A 16,879-nucleotide genomic window follows, 5' to 3' on the forward strand; every position below is an offset into this window, starting at 1 on the left:
AACTTTTGAGTGTTCTTTTTATTGAATTCTCTACATTTATGTAAATGATTTTGACATTTGTTCCGCGTTGGGTTCTTTATTTTTTCATGCTGAATCCAACCATATAAAGAACATAAAATTTGGATCAACAGTTGGAAAGTTACAGGTAAAAAACAGGACAAAGGTCGAAACTGGAAAACATAGGAAGTTCATAAATTCCTCTCTGACCAAAAAGTGCTACAGTACTCGGATAAGTGATACAATGGTGATAAAGCAGTGATACAATGGTGATAAAGTAGTGACACAATGATGATAAAGAAGTGATACAGTGGTGATAAAAGAGTTATACAAAATGCTGATTGTATTTACCTTTGGTTTCTTGTTTTGTATTTAAATAATAAAATAAGTATAAATATCGGATCGGTACGGGTTTCCGTCGGGTTATGAATTTTGTTTCCGTTAACCAAACCAAATATTTCGGTACGGATCGGATCGGAATAATTAAACCGTCCGGTTAGGAATTTTGTTTCCGTTAACCATACCGTCGGTACGGTACGGTCGGTACGCGGATAATTCGGATGAGATGCCCACCCCTATGAGTAGGGGTGGGCATCAAAACCGGAATACCGATACCGTCCCGAAACCGTGCCATTCCGTGTCAAACTCGTGCCAAACCGTTTGGTGTTGATGCTTAAACGGGATGAAACCGTGTCATCCCGTTACTGTTTGGCACGACACCGGTATCAGATTTGTGATCCCGCTTGGTGCCATACCGTACCGTACAGTAACTAATTAATATTAAATATTAAATATTAAAATATTATTTCCAACATTTCAGATTTAGTCAACCTCTCTTTCTTCTCGTCTTTCTCCTTTTTATTCTCCTCCCTCTCTTTTTTAATTCTTTTTTCCTCTCTCTCTCTCTCTCTCTCTCTCTCTCTCTCTTTATTCTTTTTCCTTCTTCCTCTCTTCTTCTTTTCTTTCTTCTCTCTCCGTCTGCTCCATCTCTCTGTTCTTTGACCTCTTTCCCTACCCACAGGTGGAAGGGAGGGCAGAGTATTAAACTTGAAGGCTCTGATCATGCTCCTGTTTACACAAGTTTGTTGGAAATTCCTAGTGTCTTCCAGCATAGCACCCCATCTTTATCTGCTAGATACATTCCAATGGTTCGTGGGCTCCAGCAAACCCTGGGTATGAAATTATTTTTCCCCTTTTGCTGATGGTCTCTTTTTAATTTAGATATTTCTATGTATGCTGTCTTGCGAATTACATCAAGTGATAAGCCCTTTATGATGCACACTGGAAGACACCGGTACTGCTTTTGACTTCTTTTTCTTTTTCAACTGGGTTCACAGGAGTCACCATTTGCATGATTTGGCAGCTATTGCAAAAACTGAAGTTATTTGGCCGCTACAAAAACTGAAGAAAAAAAAAATCAAATTTTAGCTAAAGTGAACGGTATCAGTTTTGATACCGAATCATACCGGTCCCGGTTTGGGCCGGTATGGTTTGAACGTGTTTTGAAAATCCCCCATCCCGTGTCATACCGTCCCGATTCTCCTATTCGGGATTGACACCGGGATGACCTCCATCCCGTGTCATCCCGTACCGTGCCCACCCCTAGTTTTGAGCCAGGTTTAAAATAAAAACAAAAAAACACAATTTCTGATATGATCCATTACATGACTTGAAATCTGCACTGGAAAAACACAACTCAAACCTGCACAATTAATAATTGGGTAATTTTCAGGTCAATCCGTTATTACCCGTATAATAAATGGGTGGATTTCAGGTCAACTCCCCAATCCGTTTAAATTATGTTTGACTATAATAAATATTACAATTATACCCTCAAATAAAGGACATTCTTGTAGGACCCACTCCGTAATGTATTTCACTAATCCAAACTGTCTATTTTGTAGATAATCATTCAAAGATAATCTCTTCAAAAAATCACTTGAATTCAATATCGTTTGACCACTCAATTGTGTTATTGAAATTTTAGTACTTTCTGGAAGCATCGTGTTCATTGATTTTGTAGGACATATTTGGATGTTGAAACGGTTTTCGATTTGTCTAATTTTTTGCAAGTATGATCTATGAATATAGACTTATAAAATAGATGGTTTGGATCGTTGGAAAAAAATTCGTAGGATACTCTAAAAGGTGTCCTTCAAATAAAATTATTTGAGGATCCCTTAATAGCAGGGGAATATAAATATATATATATGCCAATTTCAATTTTTAGATGTCTACGAAAGTCAGGGCAAATTCCACATAAGCATAGGCCTCCTTTCTCTGTCTTCGGATTTCTGCACCAGCTCCAAATCGTCTGAACTTTGCCCAAACGAGTGCATCATCAACCTCGCTTCCTCACCGAATGGCAAACTCGTAACAACCCTAGCGTTATCTCCGTCTTAACCAAACGGTGCGTTTTGGCTCTCAACGTCTTCGCGCGCGCCGCTCAAGCTAACGAGACTCTGGTTTTTGGTGCATGCCATGTGTTTGATGAAAGTACCTAAGGCTTCTGTGTCATTGTTTAGCTAAGGAAGAAGGTTGAATCTTTTCAAGCTGCCATGGCTGGTGAGCCAATCGTTGAAGATCAACAACGGCAACGAACTTTGAAAGCATTGGAGCGAAGGTTCGAGGCTGCCCAAGCTGAACTTGATTTACAAAAAAAGAAGACTGTAAAGAGACCAAAAACCGAGGAACCTGGAAAGAAATCGCATATCCCAACTTCTTCGGCTGTTGATTCTTCAGCAAAGTCAACCAATGCATCAGCCTCACGTTCAACGCCATCAAAGAAAGGTTTTCACCGCAAAATCTTAGCTTTGGTTTTGCTGATTTATTTCTTATTTTGTATGTTAGTTTGAATTTACTTAATTTTTATTCTTCTTGTGGCTTATTTGTAGGGGCTTTCACTTTTTCTGGTTATGTTAATTCACAAGGTACTGTTTCAGTTTTGTGGATATAAACTTCTGTTAATCTAATTTAGGTAAATTGGATTAATTTTGTGTGTTTGTATTGCTTGTAATTCCATCTGCAGATATCGACGAAAGCGGTCCAACGTATGCAAAACTCTCTCAATCTGTACATGAGAATCTGCTGACAACCAATGTTGAGGTACTTGTTTGTGAATTGATGCAAAAATTTTGCTTTAACTTGTTGGCTTAGCATCTGCTTTGCTAAATGCAGGTCTCTGGTAGAAAGGAGAGTAAAGTTGATAAGGTTTTGCACGAGCTTCTTCAGAGTGGAGACTCGGCTCAGAAGTACATGCAAGGATCCAGAAGCAAGAGAATTGACAATTGGATCCTCCTTGACAATTACGTGCAAGGACGTGGCGTTTCGACTGGCTCTCGTGCCAGGGCGTTGCAGATTCATTCGAAGCGCTCGAAAAAACGCATGTCGATCAAGCAGCAAAAAAAGCATGGATTGTTTGATTTGCCCCAAGATTTCCATTGGTGAGATTTATGTTTTTCAGCTTATGGTTGCCATGTGTGTCAATTTTATTTTGTTTTTTTTTCCATAAAATAAGTCAAAGTAAGGAAAGGTTGGGCCAAATTCTTTTTGCTGATCTTGATGACAGTCACAATTTTAAAATTCGAATTGGAATGGCTTGTTTTTACTGTTTATGATCACATTATTCTGCTTTCAGTAGCTGGAGAGATTTGTTTTGTGTGATTGATGATAAGATCTGAAGAATTTTGTTTCACTTTTTTTAGTTATATTTTGCCTTCTACTTTGAAAGATTCACCCTGATGCTTGTCTGTGTTTGGATTACAGCTTTGATAAATTTAAGCCAATGCATGAGATGTGGAAAGACTATATTGTGCAACTTCTGAAAACTACTGGGTGAGTATGTCTTGTTCTTTGCAGATGTCACAGTTATGGGCTTTTTCATGTTTAGTTAATGGTCAATAATTTTGTTCTTTCTTTCTTTCTTTCTTCAGCATTTTAGTTTTAGGGGGCAATATTCTTGGCATCTGTTTGGTCTTTTGATGTTGTAATTAACTATACTTTCATTCAATACTGCAGGAAGAATCAGCTGGCTCAATGTCTTCTTACTGCAGATCTACATGGTGCTATTATTTCAGGTTTATTTCTTAATTTGTTTCGTTAACAGTTAACCATAAAGATTTTCTTGTCATGAACATATATTCTGTTCATCCACCTCAAATCAGAACTTTCCAAGTCATATCCTAAATTCTTATGACACCACATAGTGACCTATGTACCATGGCTTGTTGAAATTCCAACTCTCTGTCAGTACTTACTGTAGTTCCCTGTCTATTTTCTGGCAGTTGCTGAGTGTAAAGTAACTTCCTACACTGGAGTGAGTGGTATCATGATTCGTGAAACAGCAGAAACATTTGGGATAATTACACAGGATGATAAATTCAGAGGTAATTGAGCTGCTGATTCAAACTTTAAATTAATTAAGATGTTCTTGGTACAACTAATGTGTTGATGAAACTTTGCACTGAATGTAAACGTGCGTGCACGACAGATGATTGCTTTCTTCTCATTCTGTGAACTAATTTTGGAAATGCTGATGGTTTCATTTATCTGTTTGGGGGTTATTTGCAGTGGTGCCCAAAAGGTTTTCTGTTTTTATATTTCAAGTTGATTGCTGGAAGATTACCTTGCATGGGGACAAACTCACTTCAAGAAACTTGAGTTTGTGATTGTCTCAGGTGATCTAAGAATATTTGATAATGAATCAACTTTAATACAATCCACTTTGTTTTCATATTCAATGTAATATGATAACTTATTCCATATTCCAACCCGTGGTAAATTGCAGAATCGTCGGACTTTCAAGCAATATCATTGATAGTCATATCAGAGATTCAGTCAAGAAGTTCTGCAGAAATGCTGAGTAACAGTGAAAGTCAACTAAAAGGATCCCCTTATGTTATCAAGACATGGTGCTCTCTTGGGTGGTTCGTTGGTTTGAGTCGTTTGACAATGCTGGTTGCTGGATAAGCTGCTGAGATGGCTTTAGCACCGAACCTTTGAGAAGAGTACTGATCACAGCAGGATGGAGACTGGACTCTTGCAGGTACCAGCTGGTCTTTAGTATGCCGCTATACAAGCCATTGCTGTGCATCACAAAATTAGAATAGTTGAAGAACTCTTTGGAATCCTTTTTTGGGGGGATTGTCTTCTATATTTTTCTCTGCCTGACCTTCTGTTTGAACCACTACTGAATGGGAGTTCTTTTTTGGTTAACAAAGATCATGATGATGTATGGCATTCTCATAAATTTAGAGTTCAGGATGATATATGAGCAAAAATGAAGGCATACAGCTGTTTGCATATAAATCTATCTTTGCTTGTGGAAAACATGGATTTCCAGTCATAAGAAAATCTGTTATCCTCCTAATCATGGAAGATTTTTATTTTTGACATTATATATGATTACAAAGCATGGAAGCACGGCCTCCGAATTCAAAACCACAAGCCTTTTGGGCTCACTAAATTGCTCCCCCCATTCCATGGCAGAATTAAATTCACCATCTTCCTCATCCATGAGCCCATGTGCATGATAATGAGCAATGCACCCTGCAATCACTCTACACACCACAATGGCCTTCCTTGCACACTTTCCTTTCCCAGCACATTCCTTGGCAGCCCTCTCATGTGCCTTCCAACTGTCGTGGACGAACAAAATAGTCCTGTCTCCGATGTCAAAGCCAGAAGCTATTATCCTGCAAACTTGGCAGCATTTCTTTTTACAAATGGTTATAAGTCATTGATCCCTAATGAACAAACGAATCCGATCCTTTTCGTACTTGGATTTCACCATCTTCCTATACTCTTCAAAACCATGAAGAACATCCAAACTGTGGTGCACCCTCAACACCTTCTCAATTCTGAGGCCTACTTCACCAACCCAACATGAGCGGATAATACTCTCCACAACACCAATGGAAGGGTACCCTCCAGCAAGCTCCGAGATCAAGTTAATGGGTTTTTAGGCTTTTGTCTTTGTGCTCTTTCTGGACTTGCTTGCAGATGATGAAGAAGAAGAAGCTGCCTTGGGGCACAGTTTTTCCTTGGGTTTTGAAGGCACTTCCTTTCCAATTACAACACCATGTCGTTTTGAACCCTTTGGTGGAGAAGCAGAAAGGGTCTTCTGGTTTTTGTTTTTGTGGGGATCTGGGTCGTGGCTTGGGCTTGAAACACTTTATGGTGGAGCTTGGATGGCAAACCAGAGCAGCGAGAGAAGCAGCAATCAGGCACCTTTCCACCATGCTTTTCTTTGTGAAAGTAACCATTTCTGTGCACCAAAGTGCACTCAAAAGATTTTTAAAACTCAGATTCAAGTATGATTCTCAAACCTATCAATTGCATCAAAATGCAAACAAATCATGGCCATCAAATTTATTTATCATCCCTGTTGTATGTCGTACAATGTAAACAAAAAGAGAGAAGAAAAACAAGAGCAGGATGTTCATCCCTGAATGGTATGATCATAAAATTCACAACTCAAGTGTCATTTTTTCTTTCAACGGGATGCAATCCGAAAACCCAACTACGATATGCCAATACTGCGTGTTCTATCATTTGCCATACTTCTGTTTCAGCCGTTCTCTCACAAACTCATTTCGAGCTTTGGTTCGAGCTTGTTGTGGGGCAACGTTGACATAAGATATATGAGCACCAAAAGCAAAAAGAGCAGCAGCAGAAATGAAGCATCCTATTGTCATGGCCAACCTCTTGGGCGTGGATGGAAAGCAAACCACCATTTCCTCGGACCTTTGCTTGCAAATTTCCCTATGCAATGCAACAAACAAGAAACACAATCTCACAAGCCAAACTTATAGAACAAAGCGGTTCCAAATGAAATTCTATGCAGATATAAACTTATGTGAGTCAACTACCCATTACTTGTACAAAGAAAAAGAAAACATACGCAATGAGTTCTAAGAACAAACATCTCTGTGTGGCATTTCATCATATACATAGAGGGTACTCCATATTGGTGATTTAAGCAGTGAATTAAGCTGATACTCGTTTTATTTGAGAGACAATTGATGAGAGCTCAATATCGGTCAAAGAGAAATCGTACCTGACAGAGAGAGAGAGCTACGCCTTTGGAATACAACGCGGAGGCTCAGGCAGAGCAAGGAAAGACGACGCAGAGAAAGCTTTTGCCTTGACCACGGAAAGAGACCAAGAAGTCAATCTGCTTTGCGATGTCACTTAACTGTAACATACCAGAATTCAAATTTCTTGTTGTTGTTGTCAATTCTCTTTTATAGATGGATCACATTTCACATATCATATAAAAGAATTGAGAAAAAAAAAAAATGATTAGAGTTTGAGGCCTTTCCCAAATTTATAATAGCAAACAGCTCATCAATTGCAATACCCTAAATTGGAGACTATAAGCCACTACAGCAAGGATGATTAATATTGGACTTGCAACCAACAACTTTGTGGGTATTTTGCCAACTAGGGTTGGTTCATTTGGTAAAGTCCTTACACTGTGTAGTGCCATTAGTGTTCGATAGTGCGCGATCTGTAATTTCCTACATAAATTCATACTCAGGGCAGCTGACAGTTGGGTGCCACACGTAAATTCTTCTGGCTTGGGATTGTGGATCTGCCTCGGCACTGGTGGTGAGAGTAGCCAATCGCTGTAGATCTCTTTTAATGAGAGTAAAAAGAGACTATATTGTTATTCCTTAATGTGGTTTAATGGCTTAGGGTTTAAGATTTGGGATTTAGGATTTAGCTTTAGGTTTCTTGGTTTAGCAGTTTAAGAAGGGAGGGCTACCACTTAGTAGTGTAGCTTAAATTTAGTGGTTATTACCGAAAACCCGATCGAACCGCCCGAATCGGACCGCTTTAAGTGGTTTGGTTTGGTTTTTATAGTTAAAAATGCAAGAACTAGTAAAAACACGGCCGAACCGGCCAAGAATCGGGCTAAACCGATTTAATTTTCTCCAAACCGGTGAAAACCGGACCGGACCGAACTATTTTAATTATATATAATTTTTTTAAAATAATACACATGGCAGCGGCTGATTCGTCCATTTTATCCCAAGCGTAAGCCTTCCCACACCCTATTGCTTGCGAAACCCTAACATTTCAACTGCTCAAAATTTTTTTTCACTTCGCTCTCTGCTCTGCCTCTCTTCTTCTTCGAGTCTTTGTTCTTCTTCGAGTCGCCAAACCCTAACACCAGATCTACCTCTCACTCAACCTTCTCTCCCCAAACCAAATCATTGACTTCTTCTTCCACGATCGCCTCTCTTCTTCTTCGTGGCTTTCTCTCAGTCATGCTCGCTCTCTCTCTCAGTCAAACTCGCTCTCTCTCTCTCTCTCTCTCTCTCTCAGTGACTCGCACTCTCTCTCGCTCTCTCTGTCTCTGTCTCTGTCACTCTTACTCTCTCTCTCTCTCTCTGTCACTCTTACTCTCTCTCAGTTTTGAGTTTTCCTCACTTGAATTTTTCTGTCAAATTGAGCCGCGAATTCTCATGAACGAGTTAGGGTTTTGAGGTACTAATATCTCAAATACATGATTCAAAAATTTAGGGCTTTGAGAATTTATATTGATTTTGTCTGACTATGTTGTGATTTTATTTTCTGGACAGATTGATTTTGAAGGCAGAGGAAAGGATTGGCTTGTTGCTGGTTGTGCTTTGATTTCTGGTAAATTTCTGAGTTTTTTTGGTTCTTGGTTTAGTTGTTATTTTTGGCTGCTGGTTGTGCTTTGATTTCTGGTAAATCTCTGAGTTTTTTTGGTTCTTGTTAGTTGTTATTTTTGGCTGCTGCTTTATTTGTAGTTTACAGAAATAGAATTGTAGTTTACTAATATCATGAACTAGCAATTTCAGTAGTTGACAAAAATGTGTTCTTGGTTTAGTTGTTATTTTTGGCTGCTGCTTTATTTGTAGTTTACAGAAATAGAATTGTAGTTTACTAATATCATGAACTAGCAATTTCAGTAGTTGACAAAAATGTGTTCTTGGTTTAGTTGTTATTTTTGGCTACTGCTTTATTTGATTTCTGGTAAATCTATGAGTTTTTTTGGTTCTTGGTTTAGTTGTTATTTTTGGCTGCTGCTTTATTTGTAGTTTACAGAAATAGAATTGTAGTTTACTAATATCATGAACTAGCAATTTCAGTAGTTGACAAAAATGTGGCGTAGGGTATTAATTTCATGGAAGGACAATCTGAAACCCTTGTTTCAACTAACCCACCACCACCACCACCAGACCTTCCACAATCTGTCCCTCCACAATCAGCCCCTCCACAATCAGCCCCTCCACAATCAGCTCCTAGCACTTTAGGAAAAAGAAGGGCTTCTAAGAATGCTTCGGGGGTTTGGGATCATTTCACAAAGATGAAGTGTGAGGATGGTAGTAGTGACCCTAGATGCATATGCAAGTATTGTAAAAAGGACTATGCATGTGATGGTAAAAAGAACGGCACATCCATTTTGTGGCACCATTTGAGAAGTCAATGTAAGAGTTCTCCATTGAGACATGAGAAAAAACAAAAAGTCCTTTCATTTGAGGGTCAAGAGAAAGGGGGTAACTTAGTAGCACATGCATTTAGTAAAGAGAGATGTAGAATTGCATGTGTCAAGATGATTATTTGGGATGAGCTTCCGTTTAGTCATGTGGAGGGGATTGGGTTTCGTGAATTTATGAAGGAGGCACAACCTAGATTTGATTTGCCATCTCGTACGACAATTGCTAGAGATGTGTGGAACCTCTATCAAGAGGAGAAAGCTAAAATCAAGAGTGTCTTAACACATAATTCACAAAGGGTGTCCCTTACCACCGACACTTGGACTTCCATTCAAAACATCAATTACATGGTTCTCACGGCCCACTTCATTGATGATGATTGGGTGTTGCATAAGAGAATCCTTAACTTTTATGTCATTCCTAATCATAAGGAGGATACAATTGGTAGGCTAGTAGAGTCATGTTTGAATGGATGGGGGATAGACAAAGTCTTCACCATATCGGTTGATAATGCCTCCTCCAATGATGGATGTATTAGCTACATGAAGAAGAGGTTAGAAAAGTGGAATTCACTCATATGTGATGGTAGTTTGTTGCATGTGAGGTGTTGTGCACATATTACTAACTTGATTGTAACCGATGGAATGAAAGAAATTCATCAATCTATTGAGAGTATTTGTAATTGTGCTAAGTACATTAGGGGGTCATCTCAACGGTTAGAGAAGTTTAGGGCTTGTTTGGAGATGGAGAAGGTTGACACAAAAACCATGGTTCCTTTAGACGTGTGCACAAGATGGAATTCAACTTACATGATGTTGGAGAGTGCTTTGAAGCTCCAAAAGGGTTTTGAGAGGATGGAGGAGGATGACACAAACTTTTTGGGGTACTTTGAGGAGTATGAAGTTCATGGTAAGGAAAAGAAGAAAAGAGTGGGGCCTCCAACATTGTTGGATTGGGAAAATGTGAAGGTATTTGTCAAATTTTTGAAGAAGTTTTATGATGCTACTTTGAGATTTAGTGCCTCTAAAACCGTGTCTTCTAATGCCCCAATCCATGAGATATGTTCTTTTTTGGAGGAGATAGATGCTTATGATGAATGTTGATGATGTTATGTGCAAAATAGCAACAATAATGAAGAGAAAGTTTGATAAATATTGGGGGAATGTTAATAACATCAACAAGTTATTCTTTGTGGCGGTTATTCTAGATCCTCGATATAAGATGGAATATGTGACATTTTGCTTGGGTGACTTGGTTTCCGATGAAAGTGGGGTTAATGACATGTCATTGGAGATCAAGACACTATTACATTCTTTGTATGATTATTATAGAAAGCAAAATCCAGCTGCTGCCCAAGTATTTCATGGTAATGTAGAAGGTGAAGGATCATCGGTTTTGAACAATGATGTTACTAAGTCATCAAGGTTACAAAAGTTTTTGAAGTCAAGGAAAGATAAGGATGTTGTTGAGATAAGAAATGAGATTGATAAATACTTATTGGAACCTCCCGTGAATCTTACCAATGATGAGTTCAAATTACTTGATTGGTGGAAGGAGAATGCTCCAAAATATCCAATACTTTCCAATGTTGCAAAAGATGTATTTGCTGTCCAATCATCAACCATGGCTTCGGAATGTTCTTTTAGCACGGGAAAGAGAGTTGTAGATCCCTTTAGGAGTTCGTTAACTCCAAAAACCGTGGAGGCATTGATTTGTTGTAGTGATTGGTTAAGGGCGGAGGAGTTTAGCTACTACAAAGAACCCGCAATGGATGAGTTAGATTTCTACCAAGCTTTGGAAAAAGTGGAAAAAGGTTTTCTTTCTTTTCTACATTAATCAAAATTTATAGTTTCTTTATGTCTTATTAATTCATATATTTATTAACTGTTTTTTTTTCTTTATGCAGAGGTGCTGATTTGATATGATATGAGGAGTATGAAACTCATGGAATTTTATTTTTATATGTAATGGAAATTTACTTGTTTTGATTTGATTTTCTATTATGGTTTGTAATAATTTCTATGAATTTGGACATGTGTGATGGATGATGATTTTCTTAGGTTTTTAACCTTGCAAGTATGCAAATTGTGATTGAGATTACTCTCACAATTTGCTTGGTCTGTAATATATATTTTTGTGAATTTGGACATGTGATGGATGATGATTTTCAGGTTTTTATTTGTATTAGAATATGATATGTGCTAAAATTATGCAAAAGTACAGAATCTGAAAAATATAAAGGAGTCCTAAACTTGAATGGGCTTGGAAATCTAACCCAAAAAAAATGGGCATGGAAATTTTTATTTTTAAAAACCACCTTCAACTGTTGGTCTTTTTGGGCCTCGGCAGAAACCTCCACCGATCCGACCCGACCCGACTTATTCGGGTTTCGAATTCATTCGAAATTGGGCCTAAAAATGAGGTGTACAGTTTGCCCAATGGGCCTGCCGACATGACCTGATTCGATGACCGGTTTGGACCTAAACCCGACCCGACCCGACTCGACCCGTGTTCACCCCTAGGTTTGGTGGTTTGGACATTAGAAACCTCAGTTCCACAGAATAATTGAAGTACTTTTCAAAACCACCACTTCAATTTGATCACTTGAGTCGGAAAGAACCATCTCAATTCATGTGCCACCATCACAATTGATAGGTGTGATATTGTTGAAGTAGCAAATATTACACAACAAATGAATTCAAATCCTTTGTGCAAATGCATGTACATTGGTAATTTTCCTGTCAATCCGTAGCATTCGAAAGCTCTATTCTGATGAAACAGTATGAGACTAAATTGCTGAAGGCATATGTAACATCGACCTTAGTTTTAACAACGAAAAAGAAACAAATTTATTAGTATATAACAAAAATCAGATACAATCATACACGCATTAATCTATTGTACAAGATGATATGGTGTGAGTAGAAAAGAATCAGTATACAACAAGCAACGCAATGCCTCAACCGGTCAGGCAATTTACCTGAAGAAATGAACTCAAAAACACAATGATTTTGGGTGTTAAGGGATCATACCATACCCGCACACATCTACAAACTGTTTTACCTCCCTCAGCTGATTTTTGGTCAATCTTGCACAATGCCCATATCCCTTTGCAAGGTGAGGCCAACACCCTGAAGTTTCCCGTACCATTGCTTAGGTAGCAACATTTTAAGTTTCATAAGGTACATCCTAAAATTACAGATCAATCAGTCCAAGAACTTTGGTTATCCACTCTATCTTTTGATTAAAATATGCTTCTATCTGAATCGTGTAAAATGGCCTTAGCATTCCTGAGGAAGCAGAAGTGGTGGTACACGAATAGACACAGAAGGCAGAAAGGATTCTCAATCACTCCCGCTTCCCAGCATTGAGATGGATTTGTTTTAGCAAAACCAAATAATTTTCAGCACCCAAGACTTCCCATTATGTTGTTAAGCTTGTCAATAACAACTGGTGGACTGGCAAATGACCCCTCAAGATTAATGGCATGATATTCCAACCCTTTCCACCGGGCAATTAATGCAAAATGTGGCCGTCTATATTGACTACTAATAATCTCCAGAATCACAGTTTTTGGCATTGCAGATACTATGTGCGTGAGACCTGCACCATGAGCACCAATAATAACAGAAGCATCTTGAATGGCCCGGACTTGCTCTTTCATGGACATGTGTGCAAACAGTCCATTCACAAGGTTTATTTTACATTCCTTATGATTAGATACCCAGCTCTTTAAGGCATCAAACACTTCTTGTTCATTGCTTAGCCTCGACTCAACTTTACCATGATGACGTGGATGGGCTAGATAATCTTCACGTCGAACAAAAAGGACATTATGACCTGAGGCTGGCTTCTCAATACGATGTCTATGCACTGGAAATCCAAAAGCGGCCTTAATCATTTCACCAAACTCTGATAATCGCGCAGTTTTCTGGTCATCAGGGTGTTGCCACAGGTCGGGTGCAGATGCCCCATGACAATTTATATCTTCATTCAGCCCCTTAAATAGTGGAGTCTCATATCCCAAAGGTGAGAGAATAAGATGACGAAAACAAACTGGACCACTAAAGTTTTTAGCATATCTAAGGCTAGAAAATAATGCTTCCCATGTTTCTTCCAGAGATGCCTGAAAATGACCACCAAAGTAAGAGAGATCAGAAACAGGGAATCATTGACCAGCATTCAAACATAACCAACTCAACATGTTTTTCACTATAAATGATGAAATTTGATAAAAGTATTGCTGCATTATACTCCTATAAATAGTAACATTGAAATCTTAGGAGGAAGAATTGAAAATAGAACAACACAAATAGAATAATCAACAAACGATGCTCCTCTATCCTCAAGAGGACATCCTCACTGCTTCCATCTTAAGCAAAAACCATCCATTGAAGAAATATTTAGTAAGAACATCACTATCAATATATTACGGACTGTAGAGGCTCCCTGGTACCCCGTCCTGGTTTCTATCAGAACTTGACAGTCAGCTCACCTATAAAGTCCCTCCTCTTATGGCTGATAATATTCTATTCATCCCATCTAATCACATATACAAAGGATCTCATTTCTAATGAGGATTAGTTCAGAACAAATTTAGGAGTTTCATATTTTGATTTTCTCTCAATCAGTCATGAGCCTTGTAAGGTGTGTTTTTGGTTTACACCAAGTTTGGTACACTGAAACTTAGACAGGCGATTACAGAAACCAGGGGTATAGAGCATCACCTGAAATATAATCATTGTAATATTCTTAACATTTATATAAAAGGACATCAACTGCTCTCCTCGCTCCAGAAAATATATGGACTCTTTTAAATTGTTAAAAGAAATAGTGTATGCCTCTTCCTTTCAATGAAAAGGAAATAAAAAATAACTATTGCATACCTTGAATGATAAATCATGATAAAAAGTTAATTTACACCCGTAGCATTGCGTAGCCAGTAGAACAGGAAGTATTATAGCGAAAATGTTACGAAAGGAACAAAATATGCAAAGAAGGAAATTCAATCGCACGTACCCTACAGTGTCCATCTACAAAGACTAAATGGGGTCGATTAGGTAAGCCAGTGACTCTTGAAGCTACATAAGCGCTATACCAATCCGTGAATGTGTGGAAAAGATTTGCATACTCAAAGCGTGTCACCAGAAGTGTTGGCTCCTCAATCCACTGCAAATACAGACTTTTATACCAGATTTAAAAAGAAGAAAATAATACTACAATCATTACAGAACATTAACTACAATTACAAGAAGAAAAAGAAGAGCTGAGTTATAACCATTCTCTCAAAATTGCAGTTTTTTTCCTTTCTTTATATAAATTATTTCAACACCAAATTTTAGCAGACAATTAATCTGCATCCACTTTAGATAAGGAAACTCCCCATTATTCGGTAATTAACAAAAGTTGCATTCACAATTGCATTACATTACTTCCAAGTAATTAGGCCATTAAATTTTCTTCCAGCACCATATCATATATGCATTCAATTCCACAGATTTGAAAAATCGAAACCATCAAAAATCATTTTTAACAGACCCATATTGCAAATCTCCAATCTTGGAAACTCCCAAAACGCAGATTACATTACCATAATGCAAATCAAACCCAGGAAACCAAAACCTACCACTACACTCACACATAAAATTAACAAAACCCCCAAAAAAACAGCAGTTCCTTAAAGAAAGCTCAGCAATTTGAAACCCTATAAACCAAAATCACATAAACCCTTACAAAAGAATCGATTAAAACCGCTCATAATTATAATCAACTGCCAAATCCAAAAATAGAAACTAACAAAACACAACTAACCTCATTGCACTGAAGCTCTGTGGTGGGCACGATCCGAACAGACCCAATCAATTCTCTCATGGTGTGTTTCTCAATCTCACCATGAGGCACATACTCATCAAGAAACTCTTGGGTCACAAGCCTTTGATCCTCTCCACTAATCCCATCTCCTCCGTCTATCTGAAAGGCACCGGTTTGGAACTCAGGCAGCTCCTCTTCCTCTCCTCTCCCAATGACCTCCTCCAAAATCTCACCACCTCTTGACATTTTAATCTTATCTGGGTCCATTCTGAGCCCCCCTCCTTCACATACTGAGCTTCTCAAGGTCTCACTGAACCAGCACTTGAACCAACCCATGCGATTCAAGCTCAAATCCTTCTTGGGTTTTAAGAGATCGACTCGGTTAGTGAACCCATTGCCAAAATAGGCCTCGCAGGAGCGAAAGGGAGCTTGGGTTGTCTGAGACCAAGGGAGGTAAGAGGGCAAAATAGGCCATGGCTTTGAATAGCGGTACGGGTGGCGATTTTGATCTGTTAAGGGGAGGCGGTTCAGGGACAAAGAATGGCGGGCTTGCGTGTCGGTTTGGCTTGGAGTTAATGTTCTGGAGTGAGAAGTGAAGTAGAGGCAGAGAGAGAGAGAGTTTAAGGCAAAGAGAAACAGAAGGATCTTCAGCAGTAACAAGTTCCTTTTGTTCATGGCTCCTTCTCTCTCTCTCTCTGAGAAAACTGATCAGTCTTTGGCTTTGAGTTTCTGGATTCTCTTGGCCTTGTGAGAAAAAGGGAAAGAAGTGCAGCAGTTGATTACTTATTGTTGAGGACTGCCGGGACCAATTGAAGTTTGGCGAGTCTTTTACACATTTTGGGAGATCCAATCAGGAAGTTCTGGATCCGCTCCTACTAGATAGGTTCCCTTTAGTTTAGCTGTGTGCTAGTTTAGAGGCATCTTCTTCACCAAATTTTGCTTCTAAACCTTTTGGTCCTCAGACCCAAAAAAAAAATCTTTTGGTCCAGGGCCAGCCCAATTGCTTTTGTGCGGCCATTTCACTAATGGTCTGTTTTTTAATCCGTAATTGGATTAGGGAAAATTAAATTGAGGATGAATTGAATTGAGGAGAATTAGATTTCAGATTCCTATTAAAGTTGTTTATTAAACCATACCATATGGATTGAGGGGAGTTAGATTCCGGATTCCTATTGAAGTTGTTTACTAAATCATATGGAATTAGGGTAGGAATGGTACTAATCATTAAATGTCCTCGTTGTTGGGTTAGAGTAGATGGAAAATTTGGAAATTTGAAAATTGTGTGAGGATATAATGGGTAAAAAGATGAATTCCTAATAGGTTAATTCTCCAGGAATTAGAATACCACCTCTTATCCAAGAATTGAATTCCTCCAATTCCTAATTTTGTGTGGATCCCACTTACTTTTCAATTCCTTGATGTAAAGTAAACGCAGAAATTCTCCATACATAGAATTCAATCCCTGATGAAAATTTCAATTTTTGATTAGTAAACACACCATAAGATCAAGGCTTATTTACTGTAGTGCCCCCTGAAATTTCGGTCAAATCTCATTTTAACCCCCCCAAGTTAAAGTGGCCCACTTTCATCCCTTGACCGAG

The 16,879-nt window shown here is 38.5% G+C and overlaps 3 protein-coding genes across 4 annotated transcripts; 1 reads left to right on the plus strand and 2 right to left on the minus strand.

Moving 5' to 3' along the window:
• Positions 1 to 2,220: 2,220 nt before the first annotated feature.
• POP4 (ribonuclease P family protein) lies at positions 2,221 to 5,304 on the plus strand. Its single transcript, XM_021960121.2, has 9 exons — positions 2,221 to 2,787; positions 2,892 to 2,927; positions 3,026 to 3,102; positions 3,175 to 3,440; positions 3,763 to 3,831; positions 4,015 to 4,073; positions 4,281 to 4,382; positions 4,567 to 4,673; positions 4,784 to 5,304. Exons 1-8 carry the CDS (start codon positions 2,556 to 2,558, stop codon positions 4,662 to 4,664), a joined length of 939 nt encoding a protein of 312 aa, XP_021815813.1. The 5' UTR covers positions 2,221 to 2,555; the 3' UTR covers positions 4,665 to 4,673; positions 4,784 to 5,304.
• A 1,037-nt stretch (positions 5,305 to 6,341) lies between these two features.
• LOC110758296 (uncharacterized) lies at positions 6,342 to 7,357 on the minus strand. 2 transcript variants are annotated; one of them, XM_088252642.1, is made up of 2 exons: positions 7,055 to 7,357; positions 6,342 to 6,759 (listed from the first exon to the last, which is right to left on the minus strand). In XM_088252642.1, the coding sequence occupies exon 2, from the start codon at positions 6,729 to 6,731 to the stop codon at positions 6,546 to 6,548; it is 186 nt and encodes a 61-aa protein (XP_088108768.1). In that variant the 5' UTR covers positions 6,732 to 6,759; positions 7,055 to 7,357; the 3' UTR covers positions 6,342 to 6,545. The 2 variants fall into 2 exon arrangements, with proteins under 2 accessions (XP_088108768.1, XP_088108769.1); XM_088252643.1 differs by lacking the exon at positions 7,055 to 7,357 and adding an exon at positions 6,899 to 7,007.
• Positions 7,358 to 12,291: 4,934 nt separating this feature from the next.
• On the minus strand, positions 12,292 to 16,165 carry XYLT (beta-1,2-xylosyltransferase). Its single transcript, XM_021960108.2, has 3 exons — positions 15,279 to 16,165; positions 14,487 to 14,636; positions 12,292 to 13,593 (listed from the first exon to the last, which is right to left on the minus strand). The coding sequence occupies exons 1-3, from the start codon at positions 15,951 to 15,953 to the stop codon at positions 12,871 to 12,873; spliced, it is 1,548 nt and encodes a 515-aa protein (XP_021815800.1). The 5' UTR covers positions 15,954 to 16,165; the 3' UTR covers positions 12,292 to 12,870.
• Between the last annotated feature and the right edge of the window lie 714 nt (positions 16,166 to 16,879).

The sequence above is a fragment of the Prunus avium genome, chromosome 4 (assembly GCF_965620075.1).
Source record: "Prunus avium chromosome 4, drPruAviu1.hap1.1, whole genome shotgun sequence".
Taxonomy (NCBI): Eukaryota; Viridiplantae; Streptophyta; class Magnoliopsida; order Rosales; family Rosaceae; genus Prunus; species Prunus avium.

Bases quoted from the DNA above. Each gene is read 5' to 3' on its own strand.
- POP4 (XM_021960121.2), top strand. From the start codon at position 2,556: ATGGCTGGTGAGCCAATCGTTGAAGATCAACAACGGCAACGAACTTTG. The intron at 2,928-3,025 runs GTACTGTTTCAG...TTCCATCTGCAG, and splicing joins TGGTTATGTTAATTCACAAG to ATATCGACGAAAGCGGTCCA. The intron at 4,383-4,566 runs GTAATTGAGCTG...GGTTATTTGCAG, and splicing joins ACAGGATGATAAATTCAGAG to TGGTGCCCAAAAGGTTTTCT.
- LOC110758296 (XM_088252642.1), bottom strand. From the start codon at position 6,731: ATGGTGGTTTGCTTTCCATCCACGCCCAAGAGGTTGGCCATGACAATA.
- XYLT (XM_021960108.2), bottom strand. From the start codon at position 15,953: ATGAACAAAAGGAACTTGTTACTGCTGAAGATCCTTCTGTTTCTCTTT. The intron at 14,637-15,278 runs GTTAGTTGTGTT...CTGTATTTGCAG, and splicing joins CAGAGCTTCAGTGCAATGAG to TGGATTGAGGAGCCAACACT. The intron at 13,594-14,486 runs GTACGTGCGATT...GGTCATTTTCAG, and splicing joins TTGTAGATGGACACTGTAGG to GCATCTCTGGAAGAAACATG.